The following is a 19,939-nucleotide window of genomic DNA, read 5'->3' as shown; positions in this document are numbered from 1 at the left end:
TGGGATAGTAGAGACATGCGCACGTGGCACACCGTCCACCAATCACGGGCCGGGGCAGCTCCCTGCGTGACACCCAACGTGACGCTTTATTGTGTTACCGACTCCTGACTACTACTAATTCATGTCAACGTCTCACGGCAAATAACCGTCCACAAGACGAAACACGTGCACCTATTCTCGGCCTGCATTTGAAACATTCAGGAGGCAGTTGACTGCGCGCATCCTCCATCTTTAGGCTCGTGTCCGAGATCTGTGCGTAACTGTACGTCTGACGTCACTCCCCTTAGTAACCCTCGGCGGCGTCTCCAGGAGAGAAGGCAACAAGATGGTGAGTTTAGATTATGTCGTACGAATTAGTTATCTGTTTACCAGTTAAATGCCTCGCTAAACGTGAACATAAGACGTTAAGAAGCGCTCGTTGGGAAAACATTTGGGATTTAATGGCGGCCGAGAAAACAAACATTAAACCGCTGTATCGCTCGGTTCTCATGGGAGATTAGCTTAGCACGGTAGCTTCTTCTAGCTTCTGTTTGCGTGCCGTTAACTAGACTTAACTAGACTTAACTAGCCGTTAACCAGCTCTGCGCTGAAACAACTAGTTAGGTAGCCCACAATGCACAGTGACACAAAATAAGTTGACGTGACGAGCTGCACGCAGGACCCGCTGTTGTCCTCACGTATTGGTTCCGTTAGGAGAGAGTTGGCCGTCTTCATGAGCCACAGTTGGAGTAAAGGGGAAGAGATGCATTTTTCCAATGGTGGTTAGCTGCTATGTGCTCCCCTGTCTCTTTGTCCCCTGTCTTCTGTCTCCTCTCCCCCTGACTCCTTGTCCCCTTCTCCTAATGTCTCTTGTCCCCCTGGCAAAGTAGCATCACTGTTTTCACTGTTTTTTCTCTCTCCAGGGATTGCTGTCCATCCTGCGTAAGCTAAAGAGCACACCAGACCAGGAGGTGAGGATACTGCTGCTAGGTTTGGACAACGGTGGGAAGACCACCTTGCTCAAACAGCTGGCGTCTGAGGACATCAGTCACATCACCCCCACACAGGTACGGAGGGAAAGTCCACACGCACACACCTGTTATGAGAGCAAACAGACATCATATAACAGGGATGTATCCCTATCTTGGTCCCAGGAATTGTCTCTGCTTCCCCTGTCTAACCTTTGTGTTCTGTCAAGGGATTCAACATCAAGAGCGTCCAGTCTCAGGGTTTCAAACTGAATGTTTGGGACATTGGGGGCCAAAGGAAGATCAGGCCATACTGGAGAAACTACTTTGAAAACACAGATGTGCTGGTGAAAGAAGTTGGATGCATACAACACAGCAAATACGCTTTGTTTTATTTATTTATTTAAATCAAAGTCTACATTACTGTTTTGATCTGTTCATCTTTGATGAAGTCACCGTTGTCACACATGCACTGAGGACCTGCTGCACATGCTAACAAGGAACACTTCTGTTTTGTTTCAGATTTATGTCATTGACAGTGCTGACAGAAAGAGATTCGAGGAGACGGGTCAGGTGCGTTCAATATGTGTTGTTTTGTGTCAGTGTGCACCAGGGAATGAAATATGCACCTTCCACCTGCCAAACACAGGGTCAGCTGCCACCGTGACAGATAGGGACTGCTTCTGAAAATAATATTTCTTGATAGTAAAACCCATGTTAAAAATAGTCAGATATTAATGTTACATGATAAAGTATATTCCATGTTTCTACTGTCTGGTAACATTGTGTTATGCATAGTTTTCAGATCTAACTGACACAAATGACATTTTACAAGAGCACAAGGTGGTGTCTTCAAATTACTTCGTCAAAACATTCTTTTTGTTTTTTTTCAAACCAGCTGAAAAACATTCAATTTAGAGACTGTGGGAAACCAAAAATACTTAGAACCAGTGATTATACTTGACATTTGTGGGTAATTGTAACTTATATACACTGCACATACTTTGCATTTCTGCACTTTCTTTATTGTTTAATTTCCTAAATGAATACACTCTGCTGTTTTGTTGTATATATTGAGTCTTTTTCATTCCTGATATTTTTTTGTGTCTTGCTTGCTACTGTGACACACTAATTTCCCCTTGGGGATAAATAAAGTATACATCTATCCTTCTATCTATCATCTAATTAACAGATGTTTGTGTGCGTTGCAGGAGCTGGCCGAGTTGTTGGATGAAGAGAAGTTGAGCGGCGTTCCTGTGCTGATCTTTGCAAACAAGCAGGACCTGCTGACAGCCGCCCCAGCCTCCGAGATCGCAGAGGGTCTCAACCTGCACACCATTCGGGATCGCATGTGGCAGATCCAGTCCTGCTCCGCCCTCACTGGTGAGGGGATTCAGGTGAGCTTCACTTCTTTGCTTTCATCTTCACGTGCCTTTTTGTTTTCTTCTTCTCACCATGCTGCTATTTCTTTTCAACTCACTTTCAGGAGGGCATGAATTGGGTCTGCAAGAGCGTCAACTCCAAGAAAAAATAGCTTCGCTTCTAGTCTTCTGCTTCTCTGGAGGAACAGCAGCAGCAGCAGCACATACACATACACTGACACACATTGCACCCTCCTGAGCCTTAGTACGATGGGATATACCTGTGAATGTAAACACACTACTAATCCAACATGGACCTGAACTTTTTAACCCCCTACGTTTCCGTATCACTGGTTATCTAATCTCAGCACATCTTCCTACATTGGCCTCCACATAGAGGAGAGCGGTTCGACTTCAAAGGGAACCCATGTCGGGAAATCAACCTCCTCCACCCTGACTACCCACGTCACAATCACTGTCCCCGCCAATCGCAGCCACCACCCGCAGCCTGTCACAACCTCAAACATTCCCATTAAACTGCTGTCTTTCATTGGAATTTCAGCTTGTTTCTCACATACTGTCCTGGAAACCAGACCCTCCACCTCCATCCTCACCTTTTCCTCCATCTTATTCTTCCAGGTTGTGCTATTTGTTTTTTTTTGTCATTCCACGATGGCTCTGTTTGAAGTGAGGTATATTTTTGTAATTGTCTTATTTATGGTGAAGTAAACTGTAGAGTGCTTTCAAACAACAACCAGTGTGACGTGTGTGTGCGACTCAAGGGTAGTTGGAGAAACGATTCCAACTCACTGAAGAACGGTACTGTACATGTTAATATGTAGAAAAAAAGACGAGATTAAATTGTTGAGAGAAACTCCATTTTTGGATCAAGTGTAAATAGCTCGGCCCTGGGGTCATATGTTACGTTACGCACATGTTATAGAGTATATGTTACCTTGCTGTACTTTGTAGTCTATAATGTTTGCATATCTAACATTTGCAGATTTTTAACCGAGGTTTACGTACTTTATGTCCCAATGCATTTCTTTGTGCTCCTTGGGTTTGTGGGGGAATTCACTCTTTTGGCATTTCCTTTTGATATTCTTGAATGTAATCTGTCCAGAATTGAAGGTACTGTATGTGAATAAAAAGACAAGAAATTCTGAAATCATTGCGTTCCTAATTCTTCATTAAAGTTGCCTCCTGCGCTAACGCACTCTCAGTTCACTCGGATCTTCGCTGGGCTCTCGTGGTCAAGCGCACACCGGCAGCAGGTGAAGTCAGCTGCTCATGACAGCACACAGGCTGTGTGGAGAGGCCTCTGTGGGAGACAGCAGCTGGGGGAAGAGAACAGGAAACAGGATTAAGTATACAGCATTGAATTCAGTGTTAAAATGTACTGGAAGGGATATAGCACTATGATGTCATACTCCTGTACAAGTATTACTTGCACACAACATTTTATTTCCAACATGGATCTTCTAAATAGTACTCTGACAAACTGCTACGTAACCAAAATATGGTCATAGTGAAAGGACCAATAGGGCATTAGTTCACATCCTGCCTTTCTCTGTGAAGTGAAGACCAGGTACCAGTAGCCCATTAGTTCCACTTAGTTTTATGATGAATTTCAGTTTAAAAAAATTGTGTGGTTCATTAAATGAACCCATAATTTGATTATTTTTGGGATCAATCATTAACCTTCAAGCCTTGTTCAAGCACCTGAGATTATTCAAAATAAACAGTCTGAGAAAAGAAAATTACTTTTGGATTGAAATTGCTCGCAACTCGTGCAGCTGGCTGGGCAACTGGAACAAGAGGAAGTTGACAACGCTTTAAGACAAACATGTGCCGATTCAAAAGTTTGACTTCCGAACTGAAAATAAAAGCCTGTGTCATTCTTATACCTTTAAGGCTGCAATCAAACATTTAACAGCCTCAGAAAATATTAATAACTTAGGCTTAGTTGTTGTCTAGTCTTTCCCCGGTTGTAACAGGTTAAGAGCTGCAGTTTACGAAATATAAAATACAATGTAGGTGTTTTTTTTCCGACACGACAGGAGTTTCAGGCAGGTGGTGCTGTATATCCACCCGGTCGTGTCAACGCCTCATGGCCTGAGGCTGAGCAGGAGAAGCTGGATCGTCTCCTCGTTGACATGATGTCAGTCTGCGTTGCACAAACCACACACGTATGAGGCCACCTGCATACCTGTGCTGCGTGTTAGAGGGGAGGGAAGGCAGCGTGAAGGTAACATGGTTAGGTCCCACTCGAGTTTCCAATTCATACTCGGGTCTACTTCTACTCTACTACATTTCAGAGGGAAATATTTCACTTTTTATAGTATTTGACAGCTATGGTTACTTTGATTTTAAAAAGAAAGCACATGTTCATCTAATATGACATATTATTATAGATTAACTCACACAGGTGTTGTCACTTAGGCCACCAATGACAATAATGAGGTTAGAACTTGTCCTGCAAGAAAAAATAAACAGGAAGATCCCTGAAGCCCTTAAAAATACAACATTTCCATCTTTGCAAAAAAGTGCCATTTTGAATTGCAAATTGGGTGCAAAGCAGTAAATGTGTTTAGAGTTTTTGAGACTCGAGCTGAGGTTTTGCTCTCCGATTCTCAGTTTCAATGATTGCGCTTCATGTGCCGTTTTAGTGTGTTAGCGACTGAAAGTAAATGTGACTCTAATAATTGCCTAAAAGAAGAAGACATGTGGAGGTGCTACGTGTCCAACAGTTTGTCCCTACGGTCTAGGAACAGTTTGCCATGTGTTTTATTTTGTGTTACGTTGTGACTGAATCACTGGGCCTCAGAGACCTGCAGAGGCCTCTTCTTCTTCGCTCACAAAGATCCTCATTGTCAAGGCGTCCTCTCTTCTCACAAAGACTCTCTTCTCCCTCGTTTTCGGCTCTTTACTCTCTGTAACATTGAATTCTCACAAGGCCCTATGAGAAACACAGAATGACGCACCTTGGGAGTTACATCTTGACACATATAAAGACATTGAAAGGAACAGGCCGACAGACAGTTGGGGGAAAGGCTTGTCTGCTTTCTGACGCAAAATTCAATGAGAAGATTGATACCGCTGTCATTTCTTCACATTAATGAAGCTATGTTTAGTAGCCGCTTAGCTTAGCTTAGCTTAGCTTAGCATAAAGACTGGAAATAGCTAGCATATCTGGCTGCCAACCAACAACTCTAAAACTCACTATGAACATGTCACGACATGTTCATACAAAATGTAATATTTTATATAATTTGTATGTAGTGTTTACTGTTTACTAACTAAAATACCAATAAACAGACAAACAACAACTAAAAAAGATAAAACATGTAAATTAATGACTTTAACGCCGGTATGCTTTGGACAGAGACAGGCTAGCTGTTTCCTCTTGTTTCCAGTGCTAAGCTAAGCTAACCATCTGCTAGGCGACACAAAACAAAAACAGCAAACAGTCAACATTGGTGTTTTAACAACTTTAACAACAGTTTCTTTTAAAACCTCCAAATGAGAGAAGAAAGCGGTCTGTGGTTGTTTTATAAGTGTATAACAGCTTTTCGGCCTCACAGTGTGTTTGTGGGTAATTTAAAGTAGCCAGACGGTGTGTGTGTGTGTGTGTGTGTGTGTGTGTGTGTGTGTGTGTGTGTGTGTGTGTGTGTGTGTGTGTGTGCGTGTGTGTGCGTGTGTGTGCATGTGTGTTTCCGAGATACATATCGAAGACGTAGGCGACCGGATTACTGCCTTTCTCCTCATGGATCAGACAGCTGTGTAGCAGCTGTGTGCGCAAGTGTGAGAAAATGTGTGTGTCAACAGAGAAAGAGTGAGAGAGAGAGCGGGAGAGGGGGAGTGTTTGTGTGTTTGTGTGTTGTGTGTGTGTGTGTGTGTGTGTGTGTGTGTGTGTGTGTGTGTGTGTGTGTGTGTGTGTGTGTGTGTGTGTGTCAGAGAGTGAAAGATAGAAAAGCAGAGCTGTAATTTATGCTGCACCTCCGACCCCACAGTTCCTGTGTCTCTGCTGAGGTTTGCTGACGTGAGAAACAAAAAACCTTAGACCTCAAGACGGGAAAGAGGTGGGAGGAAGACGAGGGTGGAGCGAGAAGAAGCAATATGATTAAAAATGTTTGTTTTTACTTGTACATTAACCACTGATGGGCCTCAGAAGGAAAGAAACGGTGTTCAGAAACTCAAAGGGACATTTTTTAATGAATGTTCAACTCTTAAAAGTTCATTGTCGACTTCATCATGAGGTTCATTTAGCTGTGGTTTTTAGAGCTTTCAGTTGTATCACATGATCTTCTTCAGCTCATGGAGTTAATGGAACAGTATACTTGAGGATACTTGAGATTAAAAGGTGATTACTGCCCTTGGAAACGTTATATATATATATATATATATATATATATATATTTTTTTTTTTAAATAAGAAAATGAAAGAGTAGTTTTGACATTTTTGGAAAATATTTTCTTTTACTTTTTGCCGAGAGTTAGATGAGACTTGATAGATCAATCCTTTCCGTGTCCGGGCCGGGTGAGGTTTCCCGTGTTGAGTCAAATTAAGGGTTGATACCCCTCTCATGTTGGTACAACGCTACAGACAGCTAGCTTATCATAAAGACTGAAAGCAGGTTCAAACAGTTAGCCTGGCTCAGTCCAAAGGTTCCACATGTTATATCTTGTTTGTTTAATCTGGAAAAAACGTTTGACTGGAAAAACACACCGTGGGTGCATTTTTGTTACCTTTAGACAGAGCCAGGCTAGCTGTTTCACCTTGTTACCAGTTTCTATGCTAAGCTAAACTAACCAGCTAAAGCTTCATATTTACCAGACTGACATGAGCCCTGTATCAGACGTCTCTTTTAACTCTCGGAAAGAAAGCGATTCAGCGTATTTCCTGAAGTCTTCGTCCATATAGATTCACTTTTCTCTACTAAAATATATATATCTTTTAATTACTTTCATTGCGTTTACTCAAACCACATAAACACGGGTTAATCGTCCATGCTGTCTGAAAGGGGCTGAGGCGGAAGGGTAGGCGGGAGCACTAATGCAAAATCTTAATCAGGCCGAGTTGAACAAACAACTACTCATCTCAAAACTTGTTCTCTCCATCCTGTTTTCTCTCTGCGGGCCTCCACCCACCCACACATACTCACTCATGAGCCCCGTCTGAACTGGGCCGACACAGAGATATTTAAAGTTTGTTCAAGTGTCCTCCTGTGGATGTGTGTTTTTTTTAAAGTTAAATAAATACACTAATACTGCAGCCAGGCAGATTATCTGCATGTTTAAGAAAGATCAACAGAGGAGATGGGCTGGGCGGTTGTTCGGGTACAAGTGGGAGGATGTCGGGGTTTTTTTTGTCATGAAAAGTAAGCAGATGACTGTATGAACTTAAAAAGAAAAAAACAACACTGAGCATGAAACAAAAGCTTAGATTCTGCGTTTGCACAAATGTGAGAAATATTAAATATGTCTGCCGATATTTAATTTATTCTTATTTTCAACTTTTCCAATGAAAAGACCCAAACCAACAATTTTCAAGTGACAATGATTGTCTTCATAACTTCTTCCTCTGTACCATAGAGCTCCATTCATGTTCAACAACTGCTCTGCGAGGTCGTATTAATCGATGTATTGACCTAAACTTAAATCCAACTACTTACAATAAAGTTTCTCTACTCGACATTCATTAACATAGATCTGCAGGCAACTGTTTGCTGTTGAAAGATAAATTGCAGTAATGTTGCAGAGAAGAAAGTAGCTCTCCCTCTGTCTGTTTTCAGGATTTCTCTATGCTTTGAGTGTTTTGCACTGTTAGCGACATCAGCACTGTTAGCTGCAAGCCCTGAATCTGCTCTGAATATCGAAAAGCACCTTCAAAACAATAGACTTTGGGTGCACGTTTGTTTGGTTTCCAAGCTAGGTATAACATAACGTTCAAAAAGACAAATTTTTGTTTTGTTTTACAATTACAAAACGCTATATAACTCCAAAATAACACCACAAGCATTAATAACTGTATACAATGTGAGAATCTATAGTGTGACAATACATTATCACACTTTAAAAGACTAGTAATCTCTTTTAAATCACTTCTGAAAACCCATTTTTACAGACTAGCTTCATTAATGAAATTATTTATTTTATCAATTGGTTCTATTGTTTCATCTATTGTACTGATTTATTAGGGTTTAACTCTTACCTTAATTTGTTCGGCTTTGTTGTGCCTCACTGTTTGCTGCTTCGTCTGTCAAAGCTTGTTGTAAAGGTTTTTAAAAAGGTGCTATATAAATAAAATGATTATTATTACTACTCAAAAAAAGATTATTACTAAGGAAAAGCACTAGGATAGTAACTTCTCCACTGCCAAACATTGCAGCAGTGTTTCTATTGGCTGATTGAGAACAGTTGAAAGGTTGAACCTGCTGCTGGACATCTTAGCAAAATGCACAAAAACCAAAATGTTGAGTATCGCCACCTTTACCCTTTAAAAGAAGATGAAAAATGGGATTTGCAAATACAGAGTTGACAGCAGAGACCGGTTTTAAATTTGTTCGTTTATTTGGAACCCTTCTCCAAATCACGTCTGTAATTTTTCCATTTCACAAAATATTTACAAAAAAGATACTTTTTATGTTGTTGCTGTTTTTTTTCATCTTCATGATGCTCCTTTTTTAGGATGATGACAATTGCTTACATCTCGCAGTCCAGTCTTGTTCTTTTAGAAAAAGTAGATGAATAAAATTCCTCCCACCCTTTTCTTCCAGACACTCATTTTTAAAACTGCATACATTTTCCCCCCACCCCCCTATTGTTATTCTTTTGAGTGTTTAAAAAAACCTCTTCCTTGCATGATTTCAGCTGCAAACAGGAAGCCAAGAGCTCGTGTGCTTATTGAGAGGAAGTGACATCTTTGCCCTGCAGGAAGTACAATTACAGCATCATCAGATCCTTCAGATGCTTGATTGGTTTGGTGTGTCCAGTCTTGCCTTTTCCTCTAAAATCAAAGAGTCTCTCTAGACAAGCATGAAACCTACAGATGTACCAAATAACACAAAGTCATAGTAACTACTAAATGGAAACAGTCTTTGTCAGAAGATGTTCTGTCCTGTGGGAAGCCTGATAGCAGGAAGGGAGTGCCTCAAAACTCTTTGGGCCAGGGTCAACCGGCCCTTCAGATGCAGCTCCAGTGTCCCTCTGTGGGTCCGCATCTGTAGTCCGAGCATAACAAGGCGTCCACAAGTGCATTGTGGGTGTTCCATGGAAGAGCGTTTTGTGTTCAAGCCGTACGATCCATCCCTGAACTCATCAAAGAAGGGAAGAGGTGCCATGACGATGAAAACAAGAGTCCCTCTTTAAAAAGGAACGACCAAACAAAGTGAGCCGGGCAGAACAAAATAATAACATGATGCTAATAATAACATAAGGCAATTGATCTCAGTACAACTAGAGGGGTGATTATATGAGAGAAACATGAGGCGCTAAACTGGAAAGCTCAACACTGCACGTTTTTTAAAAATCTCTTTTCCCTTTAGCGTCGGAGAGCAGCCACGAAGAGGCGTTTTCTAATAAAAGTTCATTTTCTATCAATCCATCTTCTGCTCTATAAATAATAAAAAAGATGCATGCCACAATCTCCTCTTAGGCCTCTCTTGTTCATGTGTAAAACGCTGAGCTAAGTTGTGCCAGAGTGAGCGTGTTGGCTTGCATTTTTACGTATAATACACTACATGAAACACTGACTGAAAAGAAAGAAAAGAAAAAACACATAAGAGATCAACCCTGCCCCCGAATGGGTGTACATGTTCTAGATCGGTGTCTAGTGTGTGTGTGTGTGTGTGTGTGTGTGTGTGTGTGTGTGTGTACACACACAAATCTTAATATTTGAATGTTTGTATACTATAACTGTTTTTTTTCCTTCCGGTTAATAAGATGGTAACGGTGTGCTATTTTGGTGCCTGTCTCTATATCCGTGTGTGTGTGTGTGTGTGTGTGTGTGTGTGTGTGTGTGTGTGTGTGTGTGTGTGTGTGTGTGTGCACGTGTCTACTTTGTTAACTGGTGACATAGTGCTTTGTTGAGGGCTGCCCATACAGCCCGTAAAAATCAGCATGTCTGTGCGTCTGCGAGGCATCTATCCAGTCCCTCACTGCCAAGCCCTGCATGGACGGACCTCCAGAGGCCAGGCCGGGAGGAGGGGGGTAGTCCTGGGTGCTGACCCAGGGGAAAGAGCCAGAGCGTGGGTACGGGGGATGGCTGCGGTGGCCCGACACCGAGGGCACCCCGGAGCAGTAGCAGTTATCCATCGTACACACCAGGATCTTGCGGCCGCCATATTGAGGCAGCACGGCCTGCTGGGAGGGGTGCGAGGGGCCGCTGCCTCCGGGGGGAAAGTGCGAGGAGCCGAACACGGAGCCTGAATGGTGGTTGGTCAGAGAGCCGCTTCCACTTCCCGGCCCGCCGCTCTCACCGATGTGAGGCGGGCCGCAGGGGCCGAGAGGCTGCTGATTGGTGGACTGACCTTCTCCGGAGGCAGAGCCGGAGCCCAGGTAGGGCTGTTTGGCTAACGCTGAGGAAGAAGAGGAGGAAGAAGAGGAGGAGTCCTTGAATCCCGCAGTGGCGGTCTTTCCGACGTTCCCGTTCCCCTCTGGGAAGGCAGTGGAATGTTTCCGTTTCTCTGCGCTCTGACCGCTGGGATACGCAGGGACAGACTGCAGGAAGGTCGAGGGAGGGGTGAGGGGAACTGAGAGAAGAGAAAAGGTGTAAAATAAGAGGAGCAAAGTGGTCATTAAAATAAAATGCACATCAATGTCCAAGATTAAAACCGGATTAAACGTGTTTTGAGATCCTACCTTCCAGTGTTCTCTTTAAGCTCTTCTCTCTTTTTGAGATTTCAGAGAGGAATAGTTTAGAGTTTAGATTCCCCACTTTGTAAGGAGGGAGACTGCTGCCCACACATGCCTGAGACCTGCAAAAAAACAGTACCAAGAGTCATGTAAAACTCAAGAGAAGACGTCAGTTTGGACCCACAGGCGAAGAAGGAACAACGTCCATAAAAGAAAAGGAAAAATCCAACTTGGCTCTCACCTGTCTGTAAGGATTTTAACAGGCTTGGTGTTTTTCATGAAGCTCAGCTCCTCCGCCTTACTGAAGGCCGTGTGAATGGAGCTCAGCAGCTTCTGGGCCTCGTGGCGCTGCTCGCCCAGAGCCAACACCTGGGCCGCGTTCTCCTGGCAGAACCGAGCCTGAGCCCGGTCCAGAGCCTCCAGTGTCCGACCCAGATCCTCCTCCAGGAGCTGGTGCATCCGCTGGTACTGCAGACGCACCTCCTCTTTCAGCTCACACACCCTGTCCTGTAGAGAAACACACACAGCAAATCACACTCGAATGGCCCTTTGCATCAACGTCGTGTAGAAATTGCGTGAACTAAAGATTCAGGGTGTAAAAACAACTTACCTCCACCACACACTTGTCAGAGTCGAGTTTGCAGAGCTGCTCTTCGATCTCCTGCACTCGCTCCTCCACGCGCTCCTGCTGCCTTAGCAGGCTTTGCTGCGAGGTGAGGAAGAAAGAAAGAAACACAGTCGTCAGCTTTGGGAGGTTGTGACCTCAGCTAGCGTCCCCTCCCCATGCCGGAGATATTAGAATCCAGGAGCTGGCTAATTTAGTCCCCAACCAACACACAATCCCTGTGTGTGTGTGTGTGTGTGTGGAGGGGAGTAGGGAGGGTGTGCTGTTATGGCAACCAACAGCTATTCTGTGTTTGCATTAGAGAGCGAGGACTAATGTTGGGGGAGCTGGGGTCAGCGAGCAGAGATAGATAAATGGGCATACTGAGGCAGAAAAAGCTCCAGCCGCTCTCGTCTTAGTACTTGTTGTCTTTATAAAAGTTGCATTCACGCGGTGGAAGCTGCCCCGTGAGCTTTGGCGATGTTGTGGCAACAACACTTGTTATTTCCAGGACGGCGGTCGCCTGCTCAGGCAGAGCCGAGATGCCTATCTGGCTCAGCTTGAGGTCAAAATCAATTTAAAAATAAACGTAATTAATGGCTCCGTATGAGAGCAGCGATTCTATATGACGCTCCCAACATTAAGTCCGAGAGCAGGAATGTCATTGACACAGATTTGCTAATCCTTCATGTTATTAATATTTAATGTGATATGAATAATCCTCAATCAACATTTAATGATAGAGAAGCATGCCGATAAGATAAATAATGTGGAACTGCCAACATGATCTAGATTCAAATAAACAAGGCTTCAGCCTTTGTGAGACTTTATGTTAATGTCAGCATGCTCACAGTGACAATGCTGATGCGCTGATACAAAGTGAAGCCGAGGATGATGGTCAGAGGTTTTGCAGGTTTTTAGTCACAAAACGAAGTTGGGCTGCAAATTATCAATTAATCTATCGTTCATTTGTGGGTGAATAGATTAGTTTAAACCTCAATTTTTTGTCTATAAAATGTTAATTTGTTTTTGAGAAAATAGCCCCATGCAAAAGGCTATTTATTTATATGTACTATCATATACGCTGTATAGACATTTATGAATGCACTTTGTACAAAATCATCCGGTCCATATATAACCATTCTTCATTCATTTCGTTGCACTATTTGTATTGTTTACAATTTCCAGACTACTTGACTTCTCAAATCATTTTTATTGTTGGTCATTGGTGCTTTTTTAAATATTTATACAATATTCCTGATTTTTATATACACTTATTTTTCCCAGATACTTGTACATAATATTCCTGTGTATTATTTACCTTTTTTTGTGTACACAAAAAAGGTACCTGGCCAATAAAGATTTTTTTTTTTATATTATTAAATATTTGTAGATACTTTTTTCCTGTATGAAGCAGTTTTATGCTAGATGCAGATATACAAAAAAAGGAGTCTGGAGGTCATGAATGTCTTGTAACGCCAATCCACTCAGTAGCTGTTAAAATATTTCGGTGGAGACCAAAGTGGTTATAAAAGGGATTAAATGTATCATTAATCCTGCAAGTCAATAATCAGTTGTTTTTCACAGGCTGCCGATCTGTTCATATACCATCATCATCATCATCATCATCATCATCATCATCATCCAATCATCTCAAACTAAAAGGGCAGCTGATTTTTTCATTAAGTGATCAGCTCCTTTAGAGCTCAACAGGAATGAAAACCTGCGTAGACTTGGGCCTCAGTGGCACATGGTTGGGAACCACTGCCCTAGATATCTCTCAACCCCCAAACACACGCGCGCGCGCGCGCACACACACACACACACACGCATACGCACACACGCACACAGTTAGATCCAGGACTGTGACCTGGTTGTGTTGATTGATTGAGTCAGGCTCCGAGCAGAAGCCAGGGGAAAAACGGGGTCGAAGGAGCCGACGCTTCCCAGAGGGGGGTAGCAGCTACATGTATGGGATACCTACCTTTGGGGGGAGGGAGGGGGGCGATAAAGAGGGGAGGGTGCTCTTTAGCTGTCATTTCACCACAGCATCTTTTCCACCAGAGCAGGAGAGCAGGGCCAGAGGGGAGGTCGGTACTCGCCCGGAGCGGCTGGTGGATGGTGTGAGAGGTGAATTTAGTTGGGGGCTGACGGATGTGAAGAGCAAGGGGGGGTGGGGGCAGTCGCTATAGGGTGTGTGTGTGTGTGTGTGTGGAGAAGGGGTCCAGTCTGCATTTTCTTGATGATACATTCAACATGGACGATGTTACAGTAGGTCACTACCACGAGGGTCGACATGGCTGAATGGTCTCGATGTCATTAAGACTATTTTTCTGATTTCTTCATACGTGGTTTCCTCATGAAATCATTCAGCAGAGTAATAAGCTTCCAAGATCTGGTCTTGTGGTCATTTTATTTAGTAGGAGATGGTATATGTTGCTCTTAAATTGTATTTAATGTTAGTGGTCATATGATAGTAAATGAGCATCTTTGTAGTTTTGATCTGTTTATGGGACAAAACAAGACATTTGAAGGCATCACCTTGGACTGTGGGAAACTATAATGGGCATTTTTCAAAAATGTTCTGGCATTTTAGCAGCATTGTGTTTGAATGAGATTAAGACAAAAGGAAATAATCGTTGGCCTCAGCTGCTGTACTTTTAGTGCTAATTAGCAAATGTTAGCATGTTAGCTCAACGCACTGCTGTTCCTGGAATGCTAACACACGCTTACAGGATGGTTAACGCAGGAAACCCGTTTAATAACAGCATCTCTTCACAGCAGGCTATTTAATAACTTTAATGACGACTGCATTCCACTTAAGGAAGGCGCTGGTGCCGTGGACGCTGGCTAACTGCGACACATTATTGAACTGAGCCATCTGTGATATTATCAATGTCCCCTGTGCTGCTCCTACTATGTAACGTCAAAATGTCTGCCATGAAAAGGGGCCTGTTATGAGCATGCAGCCCTGATTAAATCGGCTCTACTTATCGCCCCATACTGATTAAAGATGAAAAAGCTGTCAATGTGAAAGCTTATTCATTATTTGTTTTTACAGTTTTTATATTCAGAACAGGTCCCACCCGACGGCCCTCCTAAGCCCCAGGCAACCGATTAACTATAGATAAAGCCGAGTCATAGCATTACCAGCAGGAAATACACCCTATGACACAGTTGACATCTAATTAGGGTGTTGGGTGAACAACATGAGTCAGTCAGCAGTGAGGCCTCCATGGCTTCTCCCTCTGACTAAGCTGGCCGGTCACACGCCACCTTGAAAAGGAAGAAGGGGGGGAGGAAAACCAATCCGACCTCTGCCAGCACCAAACCCCCAGGAAGGGAAGAGGTTAATAAAAAAAGCCCTAGTCGACTGCAGAATCAGGCGACGAATCACTTTAATCCCCCTTCCCCACGTCTCCACTCCCAAACCCCCCCGCCTTCACAACTGGCGATCCCTGAGCTAGGATGCACCTGTGCTGGGGAGATAAGGCCCTCTGAGGGCCCCTCATTGTTCCACCCTCGACTGCATTGTTTGTCATTCCAACAGATGAGAACGGAGGTTGGAGAGGATCACAACTGAAAAATGCACAAGACTCTCACACAAGCGCTAAAAAAAAAAAAAAGACTTAAAGTGCGATATTGTTTCAGAATGGGTCATTCGGCTTCTGATAAGAGTGAATTGATTTCGGCGCTACATGAGGAAGGGTACCTAAAAATCTCCACGTAACTGTTTTTTTGTTTGGTCAAGAATAGAATAACATGCCCTTTGTTCTGGTGGCATTTGCTTGGATCAAATAAATGACCTCACTGGCTTGTGTGAAGCTCCGGTTTGGTACTTGAGTGGGCACTTAGCCAACGCTTATTGATCACCGGTGAATTGACAAATTCTTGCAAGCAGGGCCACAACTAACGGTTTATCTTCTACCGGAGAGCAGGGTGCAAAAAAACATTAAATCGATTGCATTCTCGATTAATGGATTAGTCTATAAAATGTACACCCAGGGCGCAGTGCGAGGTATATTTAGTTTACTATCAGAGAAGATTAACATCTGAGAAGCTGGAACCGGTGAATCTCTGCATATTTTTTGCTTAGAAAATGACGAATGATTAATCGATTATCAAATAGTTGCCGGTTTATCTTTCATCTTTCGAGTAATCAATTAAAGCGGACAATCGTTTCATCTTTTCTTGTTTAAAGAGCCAGTGATGGAGTCAAACCACAGGCTGGAATTTTGTTTCCGTCACAATGTCAGCTTGCGGCTACACCCTGAAGTGAAATAAACAAAAACAAGAATGTATTTGTTTAATGTATGTGTCGGACACATGATTCTTACTCTGATGTCGTTGCGTCGCAGCTCCACGTCAGTGACCGCGTGGCCGTGGCTGGGGTGGCAGCGGGCGAAACAGCAGTACTGGCACACCGCCGTCTGCTCGGCCTCGCAGTGGTACAGCCTGTACTCGTCGTGCTGCAGGCAGGTCCAGGCCTTCACCGCCTCCGCCTCCACCAACAGGTGCCCGAGGGCCGAGCACGGCTGCTGCAGGTGCGTCTGGACGTGGGACTGACAGCACGGGGCGTTGCAGCGCAGGCACACCTTCACGGCGGGGAGCGGCGGGCCTCGACGGCACAGGATGCACTGCAGTGCCGGCGCGCTGGGCTTCTCCACGCTCAGGGCGTTGTACTTCTCGACTATGTTGGACAGTTTGTGGTTCTTCTCCAGGCTGGGCTTCTGCGTGTACGCATGATTGCACTCAGGGCAGCGGGCCAGCAAGGAGTCTTTGGCCCAGGCCTCGCTGATGCAGCCCCGGCAGAAGTTGTGCTTGCAGGGCAGCTGGATGGGATCTGAGAACACGTGCAGGCAGATGGGGCAGATGAGCTCCTCCTCAAAACAGTTCCTCCACGTCTCCGCCATGTCAGAGGCCATCATGGTGTGGGCAGGCATACACTAACTGTTCCTCACTTCTAACGGACCCTGTAGGCCTCTCGGTCCTCGCAGAAAAACGTGACTCTCAAGTCTTGAGGGAAAAGATAGTTTTTCTTTCTTTAAACAAACCCGATGCTAACCTGAAAGATCAGTCTGTATATATGTATATATCTCAACCCTTGTGACCAAACCAAACGAGGCTCCCTGACAGGTGACCAGTATTGCTTATTGCTGCAGCATGAAGGCAAAAAATTGAACCAGAGAAGGCAAAGATGACAACACCTTGGTGATTTCAACACGCACAGCGGGAGCTGACGTTACACAGATTACAGTAAACGGTGCTTTCCTTTCCTCTAAATCACACACACACACACACATGCATACACACACACACACACACACACACACACACACACACACACATACACACACACACACACACTCACACAGGGCCCTCTGTGTGTGTATAGGCCTACAGGAAGCTAGAAGCCTGTCGGCTACAGGTAAAACCATGAAATACAAGCAAGGCACAGATAAACGTAAACATCTACATAATTACTTATGTGATCACGAGGTGAATCAATCTCTGTGTAGCACATGAAAAGACACTTGATCCTTTTTTTCCTACCCTTTCCTCGCTGCCTGCTCGGGCCGTTTTACCTTGAGAGCTTCCTCCACTCCGGCGTCGGATTATGATCGGCCGTGGACCAAATTCAGACCAACAAACGAAGCATGAAAACAACGAGAAAACGGACTGCTCCAGTCCAGTCCACACCCTGATTACCATCCACACAAAGAGAGTCGTTGAACAGCAAAAAACAACAACAACCCTGAATCTGCTTTTTTTTCTGGACCTCAAGGGCGCTTGATTCCGTCAATAATCCCAACGCAGCGCGACGCTTTTGTCCGCTGAATCATAAATAAGTATCCGAGGAGCCTCCACCTGCAATTTAATTACACACACACAACTTGCAACGGTTTGGCAGCCGACAAGAAACACTGTCCAACGAGTCAGATTGACAGCACAGCTTCCTTCAGCCCCTTCAATTCAACATAAAAGCGACATTTCTAGGAGATGAATACCGCCTGCTATGTGGCACAGCTCGCATATCTGTACACAAGGCCTCGGCTTTTTCTTCTTCTTCTCCTCCTCCTCCTCTCCTTCCTACCAGGTTTATGACAACAAAGGCCTTATAATCTCATTAAACATGAAAAAAAAAAAAAAATCACCCCCGCAGCCCTGATCTGGAGCCTGTTTACTGCATAGTTAATCGTTGTAATAGTCGAGTCCACGTCCTGCGCACAAAACAAAGGGTTTTAGGATCCGCCGGAATGTTGGTCCTCCGACACATCTATCAAATATCTGCTCACAAAGATCAGTATTACTATTTCACCCAGCTCGTGGCCTCCACTTTATTCATCTATCGTTGCCTCAGCTTTTGGCCAACAGCATATTTGTTCTCCCTACTTCCTTATCTCGATTAAAAAGGTGTAAATTACCTCAGACGTCACCTCACCAGGTAACAGATGAGACACTAGATCAACCGGAGAGGACGGTTTGTTTAAACTGTGGTCATTATTTATTTGAAGCAGCCATATTTTATATATATTTTTAACTAATTAGGAGTACGGGGAGAGAAAAAAAAACTCCTAATCTTAAAGGGGACGTCGCCTCTCTGTCCTTGTTAGCTGTCATCAGCCATCTTGCAAATCCTCATTTAAAAAAAGAAAAAAGGAGGATAAAAAAAAGAGGAGATATCCGCCGTGTTTCTCCAAAAGCTGCGTTTCGACAGCTGAGCTTCACGTCAACGGGAAAGTCCCCTCGTTATTAAAGAGGAAAAAAAACGCCATTTTTTTTGTCGTGTTTTGTAGCTTTGTAGGTCCGACCGGAGCAGGTTTGTTTGCGCCTCTATCGGGTCCCGCGAGGCGACTGGTTCTTTTAAAATCCAACACGAATGAGAATAATAATCGGGTGTTTTCTCCCCCCCGCCCTCCTTTCTTTCTCTGTCTCTATCGGTCAGGCTTTAGAGAGAGGAGGAATGCAGGCGAGCTGGACTGGTCTCCCCAAACCAGCGTCAAAGAAACCGGCGACACGGACCACTTCCGGGGATGCTTTTCAAAATAAAACCTGAGGTCAAACTGAGTTAAGACAATTAATCGACACTAAACTATCCACTCTGCATACAAATGATCAATTGTATATGTATATATTATTTTTTTCATATATACATGTTATAGTTTGAACACAACATTTTCAGTGAGGATATAAGTAAGTACATTTACTCAAGTAGGTACTACTACTACTAAAAATAATGGTAATAGTCTTGGAGTGTTTTAATTGTATGCAGATTTTCAGATTATGTTTTTTTTTCATTCCCTTCCTGTCCAGTAAAAACTATGAATCTGCAAATTTGATGATTTTGAATGTCTGTGACTAACTGAAGAAAGAAAGTCCCTTTGTTTCCTTTCTCCTAATTCTTAAGGTACATAAAGTATAAAAAGCCTCCTCATCCGCTGATGAATACATCACCACAAATCTGAAAAGGCTGTTTTTCGGAGCATTTTTAGAGATATGTACACCGTAAAAGCCGGGTTACAAGCCGCTACTAACTTCGGTGGTTGTCCCCGCTGTAGCAAGCTAGCTCTGCTGCTAGCTCCCCGCTGCTGCTGCTACTGCCCGTGTCCCCTCTGCCCGAGTCGGGCGTCAAGCTAGGGTTGGTCCCGCTACCTTCGGTGGTTGTCAGGGAACTAGCGAGAGCTAGCGAAAGTTAGCGGAGAGCTAGCGGAAGTTAGCAGAGAGCTAGCGGAAGTTAGCGGGGAACTAGCAGCAGCGCTAGCTGGCTACAGCGGGGAACTAGCGGGGGCATCCACCAAACGTAGTAGCAGCTTGTAACTCGACTTTTACGTTATATGTATGTGTATATAAACATGATGCATTGCTGTATAGATTAAACTACCCAATAGTTTTAAAGAGCTCAAATTAGCACAGCCTTAAACATCTATAGTGGTAAAATGCAGCATACACCCAATGTGGCAGTAATAATCCAGAAACATCACATACAGTATAAAAGTAAAAGAGAACACAGTGACCCACAATTAATATGGAAACATTGATTATAGCGGCTAGGCTGGTGATACTATATATGTTGTGCACAATGACAATTTTAGTTTCTATATTTCTATTTTAGTATATTTTATATAAATTCACATGTGGTGCCACAGAGCTGTTTTCTCTGCAGTGAAAAA

The 19,939-nt window shown here is 43.7% G+C and overlaps 2 protein-coding genes across 2 annotated transcripts; one reads left to right on the top strand and one right to left on the bottom strand.

Annotated features, from left to right (window-relative positions):
• Positions 1-15: 15 nt before the first annotated feature.
• On the top strand, positions 16-3,466 carry arl3b (ADP ribosylation factor like GTPase 3b; the record flags this gene model as incomplete). Its single annotated transcript, XM_079237301.1, has 6 exons — positions 16-78; positions 870-1,046; positions 1,178-1,294; positions 1,470-1,520; positions 2,159-2,344; positions 2,434-3,466. 6 exons carry the CDS (start codon positions 16-18, stop codon positions 2,479-2,481), a joined length of 642 nt encoding a protein of 213 aa, XP_079093427.1. The 3' UTR covers positions 2,482-3,466.
• Positions 3,467-8,869: 5,403 nt separating this feature from the next.
• trim8b (tripartite motif containing 8b) lies at positions 8,870-17,262 on the bottom strand. Its single transcript, XM_079237076.1, has 5 exons — positions 16,106-17,262; positions 11,775-11,870; positions 11,406-11,671; positions 11,171-11,286; positions 8,870-11,061 (listed from the first exon to the last, which is right to left on the bottom strand). Exons 1-5 carry the CDS (start codon positions 16,709-16,711, stop codon positions 10,373-10,375), a joined length of 1,773 nt encoding a protein of 590 aa, XP_079093202.1. The 5' UTR covers positions 16,712-17,262; the 3' UTR covers positions 8,870-10,372.
• Positions 17,263-19,939: the final 2,677 nt, after the last annotated feature.

Source organism: Taurulus bubalis (assembly GCF_910589615.1).
Source record: "Taurulus bubalis genome assembly, chromosome: 2".
Lineage (NCBI taxonomy): Eukaryota > Metazoa > Chordata > Actinopteri > Perciformes > Cottidae > Taurulus > Taurulus bubalis.
This window is presented reverse-complemented; position numbering and strand designations above follow the sequence as displayed.

Bases quoted from the DNA above. Each gene is read 5' to 3' on its own strand.
- trim8b (XM_079237076.1), bottom strand. From the start codon at position 16,711: ATGCCTGCCCACACCATGATGGCCTCTGACATGGCGGAGACGTGGAGG. The intron at 11,672-11,774 runs GTAAGTTGTTTT...GTTTCTCTACAG, and splicing joins CTGACAAGTGTGTGGTGGAG to GACAGGGTGTGTGAGCTGAA. The intron at 11,287-11,405 runs GTGAGAGCCAAG...GTTTTTTTGCAG, and splicing joins GTTAAAATCCTTACAGACAG to GTCTCAGGCATGTGTGGGCA.